The sequence below is a fragment of the Acinonyx jubatus genome, chromosome E1, assembly GCF_027475565.1.
Source record: "Acinonyx jubatus isolate Ajub_Pintada_27869175 chromosome E1, VMU_Ajub_asm_v1.0, whole genome shotgun sequence".
NCBI classification, from domain to species: Eukaryota; Metazoa; Chordata; class Mammalia; order Carnivora; family Felidae; genus Acinonyx; species Acinonyx jubatus.
Window position 1 is genome coordinate 12,326,354 of NC_069397.1, and position 16,663 is coordinate 12,343,016.

The 16,663-nt window shown below is 59.8% G+C and overlaps 1 protein-coding gene across 1 annotated transcript in view; it reads left to right on the forward strand.

Moving 5' to 3' along the window:
* The window catches only part of MAP2K3 (mitogen-activated protein kinase kinase 3), a 29,460-nt gene that overhangs the window by 198 nt on the left and 12,599 nt on the right, over positions 1 to 16,663 (forward strand). Inside the window, exons 2-4 of the mRNA XM_027047252.2 lie at positions 14,995 to 15,061; positions 15,445 to 15,493; positions 16,533 to 16,646. Of these exons, the coding sequence (XP_026903053.1) occupies positions 14,995 to 15,061; positions 15,445 to 15,493; positions 16,533 to 16,646 (230 nt within the window). The remainder of the gene's footprint in view (positions 1 to 14,994; positions 15,062 to 15,444; positions 15,494 to 16,532; positions 16,647 to 16,663) is intronic.

Sequence of the window (16,663 nt, forward strand, 5' to 3'; positions counted from 1 at the left end):
AGGAGCCCCTGCTAGGGAGCGCGACTTGACCCCCCGCCCCCGCGCCCAATCCGGGCCCGGGCTGCGAACCCCGACCTCCGTCTGTGTGATCCCATTCCATACCGTACCGGACCCACGCAGCACATCGGCCCAGAACCCGTCCCTATTTGGGTCTCGGTCTCAGCTTAGACCTCACTTGGACCCCCAGTTTAGGCCTTGGGACTGCATTCGGGCCCGAACTCAAGCTAGGATCTCCTTCTGATTATTCTGGTTACCCCGCTCCAGGTCAGAAACCTCACTCTGACCTCCTCATTTAGGCCTTAACTGCACCCAGAACATGAATTCTCCCAACGTGGGCACCTCAGCTGGGTTCAGGGGGATTCACTGTGATCCTGCACCCAGCCGCCTCCCCCCTCCTTCTCCGTCCACTCCCTGGTCCCAGGGCTGTAGCCAGACTGGGATTTAACTGACACCCCAGCAGTGCTGCCCTGCTGGGGAATCACTGTAACCACCCTCACCCCCCTCACCCCCCCCCCCGCCCCCACCATGTGAGTGCCTTGGCTACACTCCAGCTAAGAACTCTCTCCTCTCCCCTAACTCTCTCCATCCTTGTAGGCCCTGCATTGCCCCATCCCTGGTGGGCTTGCAGCCCTGCAGCCTTGTCCCCCAGGAACCTCTCTTGTCCTCCCAGCCTGCCCTAACACACAGCGCCCTCTCCATCAGCTCTCCTTGTCTTGACTTGCAAGTTTCTCTCTGCACTTGGGGACCTCACCGCTTTTTGCTCCCCTGTGTCTCCAGGATTGATCGATACCAGGCTTGTCCCTGCTGCCTCTGGGTCCCGGGCCAGCTACTACTAGGCCGGTGTGCTGGCCGTGCAGTGGGCTTGCTCTTGTCTTCTCCAAGTAGCTGGCCTTCCTGGAAATTTTTGTGAGGTGGCGGCTGCGGGCGGCAGCAGGATTTGTCATGCGGGGGTGGGGGTGGGGGTGGGAACTTGGAGGGTGAAAGGGGGATTTTTTTTTTTTTTTTTTTTGCAGGAAGAGGAAAGGATGTTTTTGGCATGTGGGAGCCTCAGCAGGCTGGGCTGTGTAAGAGTTCCAAACCGGACATAGCTGTAATGAATGGGCTGCCTCCTGGCTCTCTAAACCTGCTGCTGCCTCACCCCAGCAGCAGGAGTGTCTGTGGGCCTCAGTTTCCTTATCTGCAAAATGGGAGTAATCACACCTGCCTTGTGTGGCGTTCTGGATATGATACGAGGTAGCAAATACTGAAGAGTTTTAAGCAAGCATGGCTGAGGAGACAAGGAACTCAGCATGGTGCCTGGCACATAGTAGGAGCTTAGGGAGGGACAGCTGCTGCTGTCCCGGTTTTACCATTTTTCTTGCTGGGAAGGCCTCAGTCTTGCAGTGTCAAGGCCTTGCCTCTGTTTGCAGCTGCAGAGTGAGGTGGAGAAAGGTAACACATGGCACTTAATGGGCCTCTGATCAGAGGTTGTTCCTACCTCTCTTTCTCTGGAGGGGCCCCGGCAGCCGGAGGGCATGTGGGGTCCTGGGGAGGGCACGGGTCCTTCTCTGCCCCTGCCGCCAGCGGCTGTGGTGGCTGTGGGCCAGAGCCCTGCTGGCCCGGTGGGCAGGGTAATTACGTCTTACGTAAGTGGGAGGCCGGATCCCTGACCGTTGCCCAACCACTGTGAGTAACTCAGGAGGCACTCAAGGGGGGAGGTGGCTGGGGAGGGACTTGGACTGCACAGACCTCGTGGAGCTCGGGAACCGGGAAATCATACGCTTCTCCGTTCTGGAGACCCAGGAAATTAGACATTTCTCTTCTCCAGCTTGGGGTGTGTGCCTGGCTTGGTCAGTGCTGGGGGACTTAGGGCAGGTCCCCCACCTTCTCTGGGCCACAGTGTTTTCATGGGCAGAAGGAAGAGCTCGGAAGCAATGTTTGTGTCTGAATGCCCTTTCAGCTCTTCCAGGGGGGGATGCCTCGTCCAAATAAAAGTTAAAGCTGTAGAATTGTGAAGGTAGAGAGGTGACAGGTGTGAATGGGAAAGGGACTTTGGAGAGGCACTGCTTGGTCCCCATACGCTGTGTGGCTGGAGTCCTGGTGTTGCTCTCTCTGAGCCTCTCTCTGCAGAGAGAGAATTGGGATGAAATTCCATTTTGTGGGTCCAGGTAATAGATGATGGTGGGTGGGTTAGATGGAGGGTCAGGAGCCTCTGCAAGGCCTAGGGACCCCGTCAACCTCTTTGGGGTCTGCGGAAGGATGTGGTGGGGCGCCGCGGTACCACCTCACCGAAAATCCTGACAGCTACCACTTATCAAGCTGTTTTCCCTGTTCCAGGTACTCTCTCATTTCTTCCTCGCAGCCCCATTTATTGAGGCTCAGAGGTGTTCGGTGCCTTGCCTGGGTCATACAGCTGTGACAGGTGGAGCTAGGGTCCTATCTAGGACTGTCTATCTCCAAAGGTCTCCCCAGTGCTCTTTTATGTTCCATTCTTGTGCTAGATGCTTGAGCTGAGCTGCTGGGTGGCCCCCTCTTCCCCGCCCTGCTGCCCCCTGCCAACCGCCATCCCACCGTCCCACTGTCCCAGCTAGTGGCACTCTCCATGACGTCTTTGTCTCATAGGCGTCTCCCCCAGGCCGTGCCTGACCCGGGGGAAGGACTGAGCCAGAGGTGATGCCTTTCGTGGACACAGCCCTCTACAGTTGGCACATTTTATGTTCACCGCAGTCCGTCCCATTTGACAGATGACAAAACTGGGGTCAGACAAGGGGAGCGGCTGGTCTGCGTCCCGAGAGCTGGGATTCTCACCTGGCTGCCCCTCCCGTCCTGGACACAGGGCCCCAGCATTGTGCTCTTCTCCACCTTCTCGGAGGAATTTGAACAAAACAGGGCGTGGTTGGCACTTGACCTTAAGGGAGCTTTCCTTTTGTCCTTCCTGCCTTGCAGCTGGTGCCCTGCTCCATCCTCTATGCCGCAGGCCTGGGGAGTTTTCCATGAGCCCATGAGACCCCAGGTCCCACAGCCCTGCTGGTCTTCCCCAGTCTCCTCTCGCACATGCCATCTTTGGCTGGGGTCAGAGGCTGAGGGCAGCTGGCGCTGGGGCCAGTGGTCAGGGGCACGTTTAGTTGGCGTGGTTTGGGTCTGCTGCTTCAAGCCACGCTTGTCCTCGGGGGTACCACATGTACCCTGTTACCGTCCCCGCTGCACTGTGAGTGCCACCAGTGCGGGCACTTCATATTTGATCTTCACATGGCTCCCGGCTGCCCAGTGTGGGCACTGAGGCTTCAGGAGCACCGTGTCCTGGTCCTGCCTGCCATGGCCACTGTCCCCCCTCAACCCCCATCCTGTCCCATCCCTGCTGTCGGAAAGACTGGAGGGTGACACCTTGGGGACTTCCCCCACCCCTGGCGTGACGCACAGGAAACTCTCTATCAGCCAGCCCGTGGCTCGGGGCCCGAAAGGAGCAAAGTTCTCAGTTGCCTGTGTGGGGAGAGGGCTGGGGCAGCGGGAGGCTTCCGGTGGGTGAGTCAGCGGGCACTGGGTGCTGACTCACCCGCCGGGCATGCCAGCCCAACTGGCTGCTGCTTAAAGGGGCGATGCCTGCTGCTGGCGGATGGGTAGGGGGCTGTGAGCCCCGACCTCTCAGGTCAACATCTAGCCCTGAGATGGGCATCAGCGGTGGCCCCCTTCCTGGACCTCAGACTGGGCCGGGACCCTTGGGCAGGCCCTCCTGGACCCACTCCCACCCCGCCCAGGAACTTCCTCTGTTAGGCAAGGGCCCTGCTTCCTCTTGTTCACGGAACAGAAGCAGGTGGCGGCGGCTGTTCACCACCCTTGGCCCAGGGAACCCTCAGGCTCAGATGTGCTGCTGGGGGCTCCGGGATGCGGGGGAGGAGAGGGGGTGCAGGGTTGGCCTGAAGTCCCGAAAGACAGGGTGGGGGTGCCTGTGGTCAAATCTCAGTTCAGTCTCTTTTGCTGTGTGATGTTGGAAAAGGTACACTCACTGCCCTCTGTAAGTGATTTCAGTCCCCTGGGCATGGCCTGCCTTTCAGATGAGAGGCCTCCGTTTCCTCACCTGCAGAATGGGAATAGGGACCTCTCCTGTCTTGCTAGCAGCCACGAGGATGGCTGAGCCTCATTCCACTCTTGCTAAGTGTCAGGTGGTGGGCCAGCAAGACTGTCCTCAGTCCCTAAAAAGCCCTGGCGAGACAGGAAGGGGGTGCAGAGCCTGGGCTCAGGGGGTAGACAGGCCGAGTTCAAATTCTGACTCACTTCACTGCTTCCTGACTTCCTCATGTGCCCTCTCTGACCCTCAGTCTCCTTTTCTGTCAAGTGGGAGTAAACACCCATCCCTTGCAGGGTGGTGGTAAAGATTGGAGATAGTGTTTGCCTAACGAATGGCATCTGCTATTATTTTCTTATTGTTATGGTCATGGAAGGTGTTCATTGATGGATGAATAAGTAGGACCCTGACCTCTGGTGACAGACTCATAAGCCCTGTGACGTGGGACTCTGTGGCTGCAGGGTCCTGTAATGTCGGCAGAATGTACCAGGCCCTTTCCCCACTGGTCCCCGAGCTGGAGCTAGGGCTCCCATTGCCTCTTGGGCCTTCCTGGGGAGGGCCTGTGGGGAACAGAGAGGACTGGGTGCTGGCCTCTTTTTTCAGGTCCGCCTCCCTTGAGCATAGGGAGGCGTGGGGCAGGGAATCAGGAGGATGGGGACTTTCTAGGCCAGCCCCTTAGCTGGTGGAACTTCATCACTGCCAGGCATGGTGCTGGCTGTGGGGATACAGGGGGTGAGCGAGGAGCACCCTGGCTCTCACAGAGTTCTGCCTGGGGTGCAGGAGGAGGCCTTGGGAGTCATGGTTCTGAGAGTCCAGACCCAAGGCCAAGTGTGTGGGTGGATGGGGGGGCCGAGGTGAAGCGGGGAGCAGTTCGATGCAGGGTTTGCCTGGGTGCAGGGCCTTGGTGGCCATGTGGAGTGTCGTCAGGGTCTCAGGCTGGGTGCCGTGTGTCATGATTGGGTCCCAGAGGAGGAACACCGGGGGGCAGCACAGAGGGTGCCACACAGAGAGCCCTCCCCCGCACAGATGGGGGTGATGAGACCGGCCTGCCTTCCGCTCGGCTCCCAGCGTTGGGGTTGCAGCCTCCAGGGGCCACCCATGCTTCCCCTTGGCCTTCCTTCTCGGCATTGCGCACACAAGTCAGGCTTGCTTGCCCAGCTGTGTCTGTAGATGCCCTCCCCAGCGCTGACCACGGCAGCCCCCAAAAGCTTCACACAAAGGTCATGAAGAACAGATGGGGCTAGGCAGTGGCAACCCGGAAGGCCCCTCTGCCGCTCACAGACGGCAAGCCCGGGGGCTGTATCCAAGTCGGGAGAGGGTCACCAGGCTCACCCTGAGGGAGCTTTTCTCCTCCCTACCCCCAGTCTTGGGCGCAGGTCCCTGTCACCCTGTCCCTTTCTGGGGTGTTGTGGCTGAGCTGGCATCCAGGGGCCGCCCCGGCTTCTCTGGGAGGCGGTGTCCAGCTGCCCTGCTCCCAGCCCGTCCCTTTCAAACTTTCAAATTGTAGTAACTATACTGCAGACACCAAAAGGGTATATAGAAGGTACCGCCGTATTTTTACGAATGAGTGTTGTGTACCCAATACTCAGCTAAAGAAATTGAACGTTACTGTACCCCAAGTGCCCCCCAGTATTGCATCTCCCTTACAGCCGTCCTGACTTTTGTAATAATTGCTTCTTTATTAGTGCTAAGGTACGAGGGGTATGTTTCGGCTCATTGTCCTTCAGAATCCCTAGGCTGGCCCCCATTGCGGCCCATGGGGCCTGCACAGCCACGTAATGGCGGGGAGGGGCTGCGGCCAGCTGGCTGGGTTCACGCCCGTCTCCCCCATTCCCGAGCCGTGTGGCCTCAGTCTGTCTCACGGGGATGCTCCTAGAATCGAAATTGCAGGGCTGTTGTGACGGACGACTCACTGCATTAGCCTATGCAGGTGCTCGGCATGGGGGCTGGCTCGGAGTTGGTGTAGATGAGTGTTTGCAGCTGTTACTGTTGCTTTAAGCGAATCTTAAACTCCCGGGCCCGAATTGTGCTGTGCTCAGCCTGTGTAGCGACACCCTGATGGGCCCCTGACTTTCCTTATCCGCATCACTGTGCGAGGCGTGTCCTGAGGGTTGCCTGAGCCAGCGGGTGTGAAGCGACGAGGGAAGGGCCTTGGATGTCAGTGGAGATGTTTGCGTTCTATCAGGAAGTAAACAGAGAGCTGAGAAGCATTTCTGGGCTCCCACTAAGTGGGTTGTCATTGTTGGTGGTCAGCGCCTGCTGAGGCAGGGGTGGAGGGCCTGCCCGAGACGGCCCTGGGTGTGGGGCCTGGGGAGCGTGTCCTGCCCTCCCTGTCCTTCAGCGGGTCTGTGTCTTAGCCTTCTGGGTTGCCCCATACCTCCCTACTGCAGGCACAGCTTGCCCCCACCCCCAACCACCTGGGGCAGACCCCAAGGTAGTGCTGGTAGAGCCTTGCTGGGTGAGCCTGGGGGGACTTCCAGGTTCGAGGCCCAACTCTGCCCCGACTCCCTTTGTGATGTCCTGGGCTCTAGTGTTCTCACATGAACCACGGGAATGGAAACACCCACCTCTCAGGCTGTTGTCGAGGGTGAGAAGGGATGAGACCTGGCAGATTCAGGGATACCGTAGGTGCCCATTCGGTGCTGAAATTGAACTTGAGCTATGTATGAGCATTTTTGTCACCAAGAATACCCATTTAGGTATTCTCTCCGTTATCCCCATGTTTTGTAAGATTTTGTTCCGAGACAAATGATGATAAAAGCAAGCGTGGTCTTTGCTAAGGGAAGGTGCTGCTACCGTTTTGCAGGGGCAGGAGCATGGGGCCCAGCAGTGCTTCCGGGTGGCCTGGGTGATCTCACAGTGGCCCCAAGTGCAGACCTGTAGGAGCTCAGCCCACGCGTCCAAGCAAGAGGAGCGGCCCGTTTCCCTGGGGCTCTGGGAAGGTTAGGTGCCACCCGGGAACGTCCCTCCCTGCCCCTAGCCTCGAGGCGTGGGCTCTGTGGTCTGGGGGCCTCACTCTGCAGTCTGGGGCCCACCTTGGTGACTGAAGGCCTCTGGGCCAGGGCGGCCGCTGATCCGATCCGTTTTGTGCCAGGCGTTTTGCGTGCACTATCTTTCTTAGCTGTCATGGTTACCCAGCAACATGGTTGTGTTGTCATCCCTGAGTTTTACAAGTACGCCGGCCTAGAGCAGGGAGTGAATGCCCAAGGTCACACAGGTCTGCCCCGGCCTTTTCTTAGCAACCCCTGACTAGTCCTCTCCTGGAGGTCAAGGTCTTTGCGCTCCCCAGATCATCAAAGGAGGAAACAGGCTCAGGGAGGGGGTGTGGCTTGCCCCTGGTCACACAGCAGCTCAGGTCTCCCGGTGCCCAAGCCTGTCTTTCCTCAACTCACTATCTGTTGGCCTCCACCGCAGTGGCTTGTGAGATGCTGTCGTGGCTGCGGTTGAGGTGTGGGAAGCCAGGATCTGGTGACCCTGGGGAGAAGAGCCGGTCCAGGAAGTTGGGGTCAGTGTCGGAGTCCTGGTTCTGCTGCTGCCCTGGCATGGGACCCCATGCGAGCCTCCAGGCCTCTGGCCCCAGGATCCGGGCTGGCCAGCCTCGGAGGCGCCATCCAATTCCCAGCAGGCCCTGCTGCTGAGAGCCCCCACGAAGGACACTGGTGAGCCTGGCTACCCCTTTCAGAGGGAGGAGGAGCCTGAGCCCCAGACCCACAGAAGCCCAGGACACAAGGTTTACACAGGGCTTCTTTCTTTCTGATTATTTAATTTAAATTCACTTGCATTTAAGCAGCTCATACACGTGGTTAGGATCATCTCAAAGGTGCAGAAAGGCAGTGTCCTGCTCCTTGGAATCCTCTGTGGAGAGACCCTCGTTTTCTCTCTCTCACAAAATCTGCATTCCTCCTCCTGCGTGGAGAGCACTCGCCCCGCCATCCTGCCCAGGGGCCCGCTGGACCCTTGCCAGTTCCCTGGGCCAGCCTCTTGATTTTACAAACGCTGGGCCTCAGGGTCCTCATCTGTAAAATGGAGATCCTGTTCATCCCTGCCTCTGGGGGTTGCTGAAGGGATCCGGAGAGATGCGATTAAACGCTTAGCACAGGCCACACAGTAGGTGCTCGCCAAATGTCGGCGGCTCTTTATTCTTTTTGTCTCGTGGAAGTTGTATGTTAGGGATGAGTTCCTTGAGGTCGCTTTTCTGGGTCAGTGGGCGTTTGGACAGTGCCGAGGTGCCTTCAAGGTGGTGGCCCTGTGAGCTCACGCGACTCCCAGCAGCAAGGGGGCGGACTCTGGTTCCCTCTGTGCCCTGCACCCCGAGCGCAGCCCGCGAGGCCGGGTGAGACCAGGTCTCCCACCCACACCCGCTGGTCCCGGCCTCTCCCCCTTCCCTCCTTCTTCTAGGCCCACGTCCCTGTGCACTTGCCTCCTGTGCCTGGACCATCGCGGCTCTAGAGCTTTCCTCCTTCCTCCTCCTCAGCTCAAATCCCACCTCACAAAGGTCCCTGTCCCCAGCTCCCTTTATTCTGTAGAGCATTTAGCGCGCACGGGATTCTGTGTAAACATTACACAGATTGGTGTTGTTTGCTAGTTTGCTGTTTGCCTGTGGTGCTGCCTCTCCTGTCGGCCCCAGGCGTAGCCCTGGCACGGTTGCCCTGTTGGGCTGGATCATTCTCAGTTGTGGGGGCTGAGTGTGCACCGTGGGTTGCGGGGCAGCATCTCTGGCTTCTATCCACTAGATGCCGGTAGCACCCCCCTGACGGAACATCTTCAGACGTCGCCACAGGTCCGCGGTTGGCGCATGACCTCGGAGGGCAGGGCGCGGTCTGCTCATTGAGGGAGGGACGGATGCTGTGAGGTCAGCAGGCACCGAATCCCCCCCAACGTGCTCTGCAGATGAGGAAGGGCCTGAGAGGTAAAGGGAAAAGGGGTGCCGAGGGCCTCAGAGGCCAGGGCCTGCCCAGGTGACTGGCACACAGCAGGAGACAGGGCAGGGCCATGGGCTGAGCGGCCCCCGTGGCGCAGCCCGTCGTTCGCCTGTGGGATGAGGTACACGGTGCCCTTGGCAGGTGCCACGTGTATAGGGGACCCCTCAATGAGAGAGCCCTTCATCTGTTTCGGGACCTTGGGGAGCGGGCGCCACCGTGCCGGGGACCCAACTGGCCCCCTGCCTGGGGGAGCCGGCTCTGTCCTTGCTCCCTGCCGACACTTGGTGGTGGTGGTCCCCGCCAGCTCCTCAGGGGCCTCTTTGAGGGGAGAGTACCAGGGGGCGGAGACTGCAGCCTCAGACACAGGTGGGATGGCCCGGCCCTGCCGTTCCTGCTGAGCATCGCAGGGCCTCAGTGGGCCGGTCCGTGGACTGGGTGCCACGCTCGCCCGAGGGGCGGTAAGTGTGGGGCAGGTGTGATGGCTGCAGTGGGCAGCGGCGTTGAGCATCAGGTGCCGTGCCGGCTGACAAGAGCTATTCGATAGCTGCCTGCGCTGCGGGAGTAGTCTGGTCGAGGCGCTCTCTCTGTGAGGGACCCTCCCATAGGACAGTGGGGCAGAGGCTGGGAGGGGGCATCGGTGGCCCAGGGACATCTGGCCTCCCACATCTCCATGGCGGGCACGGACGCTCAGAGCCTGGGACTTTTCCGGTGGAATTGGAAACCACAAGAAGCACCCGAAGTACCCCAAAGTAGGGGTAGGAATAGTAACAGTTTGGGAGCAGCAGGGAGCAATGCGCTTGTCATGGGAAAACAGGGGTCATGACTGAACACGATGAGGGGTGGGGGGCTCCCTTTGTGAGTGGAGTGTGTGGCAGGGCCCCCCACCCCCCACCGTGGACACAGCCTGAGACGGAGTGGCACAGTCCAGTCTATTTGGAATCTCCCCAAGGTCCCAGGGCAGGGGTGACGCAGGGGGTGGGGAGAGCCCTCTCTCGGGCTTTCTGTTGATGTTTGCTCATTAGAGCTAAGCAGACCCGTCTTCATGTCTGCCCCTTGCTAGACTCCCCCTGTGTGACCTTGGTCAAGCTACCTCTCCTCTCTGACCCCCGCCTCCCCCCGCCCCGGTACAACAGGTACAGACAGGAAAGCACTTTATTCTGTGGGGCTGCGGAGAGTATGAACAGAGTGACTGTCTGGGGCTGAGGGCCTAGTGTTGTTTTGGGTCCTGCGGGTTTGGTTCAGTCTAATCTTTGCATGTCAGCCACCGCTGCAGCATGGCACTGATAGCCTGGTAGGACATGCCTGGTAGCCCTGGGATAACCGTGGGGCCGTTATCCCCGCTGCACAGTGGAGTCTACGATGCCCAGAGAGTTAAGACACTTGCTTCAGGGCACACAGCTAGGCAGTGGCAGAGTTGTAGTTTGAACCCAGGCTGCCTAGCTCTAGAGTCGGTGCTCCTAAACAATTCCATAGCTGCCCCTGAGCTAGTAGCTATAGAACTGTGACTTGTGAGACGTGACAGGAGAGAAGCTGGCTGGACACAGGGAGAGCCAGGGACAAGGGGGCTTAGCTGGAGTGATCAGGAAAGCCTCTCTGACTAGGCGAGGGGTGAGGATCGTATGCCACCTAGAACAAAGTTGCAGGGAAGAACGTTCTAGGCAGAGAGAACAGAACGCGCAGACGTACCGAGACAGGCAAGAAGGTGACTTATGCAAGGAATGATGAGCAGGGCCGGGCAGGGGTAGGAGTTGTGGGAGCATGGGGTGCCTCTCTCCACTGGCTTGTCCCGTAGGTCAGTGGCTGGTTTCCTTGCTCTCTGCCCGTGGTACCGCTGGGAGACTGGAGAGGGCCGAGGACACACAGATGCCTGGCACTGTGCCCACCTGTGCCAGAGGCCCTGCAAGCTGAGGCTGGCAGGCTTGTTGTGGTTTGCTGGTGGCGGCCTGTGAACCTCTGTTTGTTGTGGTGACGGTCGTCGCATTGAGTCCACACCTGGGCAGCCCCGGGCTGCCTGGCCATCTGGGCCCAGCGCTGACGTGTGTGACGGACGGTGGCAGTGGCTGGTGGCCCGCGGCCTGTTTCTGTGCTGTCGCCATGGCGGCCTCACCCACTCCCTCTGACAGCTGGCGCAGCTGCCCCACAGAGTGCGTGTCCCTCCGGACGCAGGCCCGGTGGCCCTGACGGGCAGGTAGGTGAGAAGGCCAGGACCACACTCCTCCCACCCACCCACCCAGGTGCTTGGAGCAGCCTGTGCCCTCAGGCCCGCCTGGGAGGAGGGGCAGATGGGAGCTCTTGTTTATTCCTCCCCCACCCAGCCTGGCCGCAGGCATAGAAGCTCCCTTGACAGCTAGGGAAACTGAGGCCTGGCGAGGGGGCGCCCATCTCACGGCGTTCACAGATCCTGGGGTGGGGGATGGGTGCGTAGGCTAGAGCCAAACAAGGGGCAAGCAGGGCCAAGAGCCGAGGTGGTACGGGCACGGGTGCGGCCGTGAGCCCAAGGAGACCCCCGAGTGGGTTGTTCATTTTTAACACAAAATGTTTTACTTTCTGGTTACAAAAAGTTTCAAGTGAAGAATTAAAGCCACCCATAATTCTCATTACGTAGGGTAGATGTTTTCACCTCCGTGGACAGGCTAATAATAACTATAGTGACCATTTAGGGGCCATCACATAGGCCCACCTACTGAGTGCCCAGCCTGTGCCAGTTACCTTGCAGACGAGCCTGCCTCGCAGGGGGCGCGTGTTCTCGGTGCTCCTGCTTCAGAGACGCGGGCCTTGAGGGGCGGAGACGGGTCCAGGGCCGCGTCTCAGCAGGGGTGCCGAGCTGGGCTCGGGCAGAGGCTGTCGCGTGCCAAGTGCGGTGTCAGCAGCACCGGCCTGGCCAGTGACCTCCTCAGGCCTCGGGCCCCGCGGCCCCGGGCCCCTGCTCCCACGCCAGAGGTCAGCGGTGATGTAGCCTGACCCGGGGCCAGCACAGAAGTCTGACCCAGAAGGCCCCGCACGCCTCGGCTTTTCTGTTCTCCTCTGCCATGTGGAATGTGCTGGGCCCAGGGAAACCCAGGGAAGCCTCTAGATTTCTGCTCAGCACAAGATGGCACAGTGCTCCCCGCGGGGGAGTGCCGCCTGCCAGTTCCTCCCCAGCAGGACGGGGTGCCACGAGCCCCTTGTGGTCTCCAAGTGGACCAATCCAGAAGGGAGTCCCGGCTGGTCCCCTGACTCCCCGTGCAGCATCTTCGCTTCTGAGCCTCAGTTTCCTCAAGTAAAGCAAGGCTGAGAATGCCTCCCTCTAGGGTTGTTGGAACATCTGGAATAGATGGGAAGGGCCACTTGTGTGACCTTGACTGCTGCTGCCGCTGGACAAGAGAGAGACCCACCCAGCCCCTGACAACTGGCCACGCTGCCTCATCTGTAAAATGGGATGAAAACACCTCCCACGTGTGCTCATGATGAGGTGACTGGTTTATCCCAGCGACAGGGAGCAGAGGGTGGATCCCAGTGAATACTATTTGTAGAAGCTTGTTTCCTGAGGCCTCTGGGTTGGTCCTGGACAGGCCCGGGCTGGGGGGTCAAGCAGCTCTGATGGCAGCAGGGTGCTGTTCTGAGTGCCTTCTGTGATGACTACCGAGCAGGCGCTTTCTTTATCCCCATTGTCTGGATGAGGATACTGAGGCTCAGAGAAGCATGGGGACTTGCCCAAGGGCACCCAGCCTCTAAGGGGCAAAGGCGGGATTTGAATTTGAGGCCAGAATGGAGTGAGCAGGCTCACTCCCGGCTCTGGGGTTGAGGACTGTGCCGTTGGGGTACTTACTGACATAGTAGTCGGCATGGGGGTTCCCTGGGTCAGGGCCTTTGGCTGGGACTGTGGCTCTGTCGCCGGCTGCTGGGGCACAGGCAGACCTGCCTCGCAGCCAGGCGTCTGGAGGGCCTTGGGCGGCTTCTGTGGGGAGGCTGCAGGTGTCTGCCTCCGTCACCCCCAGTGCTCTGCCCACCCACCCCGGTGCACACACTGGGACCCCCATCCCCGCTGGGGCCGTTCTACTTCTCGGTGGTTCATCTGAGGACAGCTGAGGCTGGGCCTCGTCTTCCCTATCCCATCACTCGACAGTGGCGTCAGGCTCTGCCCGGCTGCGGGGTCCAGGCCCCCAAGCCAGGCTCCCAGATGGGGCACTGAGGCTGCACGGCACGGTGTGGTGGAGGCTGGATCTGAACCCAGTTCAGAGGTGGCTTCAGGGGCTCAGGTCTCCTAGTGCTCTGTGCACACTCACAGCAGGTGGTGCAGGGCCTCGGGCAGTTCCCAGTTCCTTGGGTGGCCAGTGGTATGTCTGCGGCGGCCTCGTGAGGCTGGCGGGGAGGGCAGAGCCGACGGCAGAGCATTGCCTGGGAGGTGAGAAGGATAATCCTGCAGGAGCTGGCAAGTGCCCTGGGAGGTTTTGGGGAGTCACGGTCAAGTCCCAGCTCTGCCACCCACATCCTCGTGGCCTGGACAAGTTACTTCTCTGCTCTGGAAAATGGAGCTCCTTGTCGCGGTTGCCTGGGAGCAGGGGCTGGGGACTCAGGCCTGCCTCGGTCCTCACCGCTGGGCTCCCTGAGGTCCCTCAACTTGCTTTCCTGACTGTGAGGTGGTGTTGTACCTTTTTGGAGGGTGGCCTAATGAAGCTTCTTCCGCTGTGCCCAGCTCCAGCCGCGTCCAGTGCTCCAGAATGTGGATTCTTCCTTAGGGCACCCGGCCACGCTCTCTCAGCTAGCCTGGGAGACGTGGGCACTGGGCCTTGGAGAAGGGAAGCCCCTCTCCCGTCCTTAGGGGTGAGGGTGAGGGAGGTGCGGCCTCAGGACTCAAGGCCTGCCCGGAGCCCTCGGGAGGGAAGTGGGCTTCCTGGGGTGCTCTTGGAGGGGGCAGCAAAGGCAAGAACTTCGTGGGGGTGGGACAGAAATAGGCACCAGGCTTCGGCCTGCAACTCCCCAGCCTGCGTCCGCTCGGGCTTCCCAGCCATCCCTGAGGTGGGCGTCTGCGTTCCAAGGTGACAGATGGGGAAATTGAGGCTCAGAAGAGGGGTGGGCAGCAGAGCTGGGATCTGAAAGGAGTTCTCTCTGCCTCAGATGCTGCCCCTACCCCCGCCCCACCAAGGTTAGCAGCACAAGTGGGAGAAGGAGGCTGTATCTGTTTCTTAGCACCGCAGGCTGGGGGCTTCACAGAAACTTCCTGTCTGACAGTTCTGGAGGCCAGAAGTCCCATCAAGGTGTTGGCTGGCTGGTTCCTTCTGAGGCTGTGAGGGAGGGATCTGTTCCGGGCCTCTCTCCTAGCTTCTGGTATCCTTAGGAGCTCCTTGGCTTGCAGGTGGCCATCTTCTCCCTGTGTCTCCTCACCTTCCAGCTGTGCGTGCCTGTGTCTGGGTCCAAATTTCCTTTTCGTAAGGACCCCAGTCATACTGGATTACAGCCCACCCTCATGACCTCGTTTTAACTTAATCGTCTCTGTAAAGACCCCATCTCCAAATAGGGTGACACTCTTACGACTTCAGCACATGAATTTTCAGGGGGCGCAGCTCAACCCTTACCAGAAACTTTAGGACACAGGGCTTCCGCCTAGGGTGGGAGCACCGGGCCCCGGCAGAAACCTCAGCTGCTCAGACCCGGCCCTACTCCCTGAGGCGGGTGCTCAGTGGCAGCCTGATGTGTGGCCCGTGGGACAGATCTGCAATGGAGCCACCTTCCCGGGAGGCGTACTCTGGAGGCGCCATCTTTTCTCGGGTGGTTTGGGGGGGTGATTGCCCGGGGCCCAGTGGGACCTGAGGGCCACTGCCGGGAGGGCCAGTGGGGCTTGAGCCAGGAACATCCCGTAGGTGCCCGGAGGTTCCAGGCCTCATCAGGGCCCTGCCCACACTGACCCTCAGCATCTGTGTCTGCACCTGGGGCCCCTTGAGGGCCGGAGGCCTGAGCCGTTTCTGTCCCCAGGTTTGTCCGGCCTAGGGAGTGCCCAGGGGATGTTGATAGACTGAGCTGACCAGATGCCTGACCTTCTCTCCATCTTAGGGAAATCCAAGAGGAAGAAGGATTTACGGATATCCTGCATGTCCAAGCCGCCTGTACCCAACCCTACGTAAGTCCACCTCAGCTTTTCCCCTGGCTCAGCCTGGAGAGGGCCCAGGGGAGGGGAGCAAGCAGGGGGCAGCGTGTCCTGGACGGCCCTGGTGGGGTGGCCACAGGGCTCACAGGCGTCGCACATCCGCTCTGTGTCCCCTTCTCACTCATCTCAGAGATGGGAAGGCGAGGCTCCAGCCATGTCTGTGTGGCCACGCCTTGTGCCTGGTACAGCAGATGCTCAGTGACTGAGACTAGGTGCCTTGAGGAGCACCACCTCCCTCACGCTGCCTCCCGGGGACAGGACGCGTCTCTGGCTCCCGTGCCAGCCTGGTTTGCTCCTTCTCTCGGGGAAGGATGTGGTTCTCTCCGAGGCTCATGGGGTGTGCTTCCTCCCCACAGACCCCCCCGGAACCTGGACTCTCGGACCTTCATCACCATCGGAGACAGGGTAGGTGCTGGCTGCCTACTTGGGGTGGGGCCTTCATGTCTCTGAATCTCGGTGTCTTCATGACAGATGAGCCCACGCTGACTCTGTAGGGCCTCTTGGAGGTGGCTCTGGGAGGTGGAAGGAGCTGGGCTTGGGAGAGGAGCCTCACGCTCCAGATGGTGGCCGTGTGGCCCTGGGCTGCCCGCTTTCAGACCGCCACATTTGGACTGGGGCGAGTCGGCCTGCCTCGTGGAGCCCTGGAGAGCCAGAGCAGTGTGAAGTTTCCTGATCTCAGAGTTTGGGTCGTGGGGCCGCCTGCGTCCACCTCACCTGTGGGAATGGTGTGTGGAACATGCAGACTCCTGCCTCTGTCCTCAGAACCAGCACCTGGGAACCTGCATTTCACATGCACCTCCTGATGCGTGGACACCAGTGGTTGAGATCCTGGCTCAGGGATGGTGCCTCACCCGCAGGAGATACCAAGGGTCTCCAGGCAGAGACCCCACTGTAGAGGCCTCCCCTTGGCTGACAGCCTCTCCCAGGCTAATTTTCCTTCTCTGACACTTGTCACTGGGTGCTGTCCCGTTCATCTAGTTGTTTATTCCTTTCTTGTCTGCCCTACAGTAGAGGGCCTAGGGCCACACTGCTCACTGTGAGGGCAAGACCTTGTTCTGTTCTCTCCGGGAGCTCACACATAGTAGGTGCTCAGTAAATACTGGCTGAATGAAAGATTTAGTCCTACCACCTGAATGGGCTAGGGGACAAGAGGGAAGGGCATCTCTTGAGCTCTCTGTGCCTGCCGGGGGCATTTCATAGGTGGTCTTACTTATACCTTGTGGAAGCCTTTGGACGTTGGGGCTACGCCTGTTCTGTAGAGGGTGACGTGAGTCTGAGAAGTTCAGTAACTTGCCCCAGGTCACACTGCAGAAGGTGGTTGGTATCGGATTTGAGCCCAGGTCTCTCTGGCTGTTTTTAATTTCTGCTGCCCCAGCTCTCTCTACTGGGCAAGGTGCGAGGGTAGGCTCCTAACTAGTGGTTTCTCTCATTTCTGTCCCCCAAGAATTTTGAGGTGGAGGCCGATGACCTGGTGACCATCTCAGAGCTGGGCCGTGGAGCCTATGGGGTGGTGGAGAAGGTGCGGCATGCCCAGAGTGGCACCATCATGGCCGTTAAGGTAAGCGGGGCCCCAGC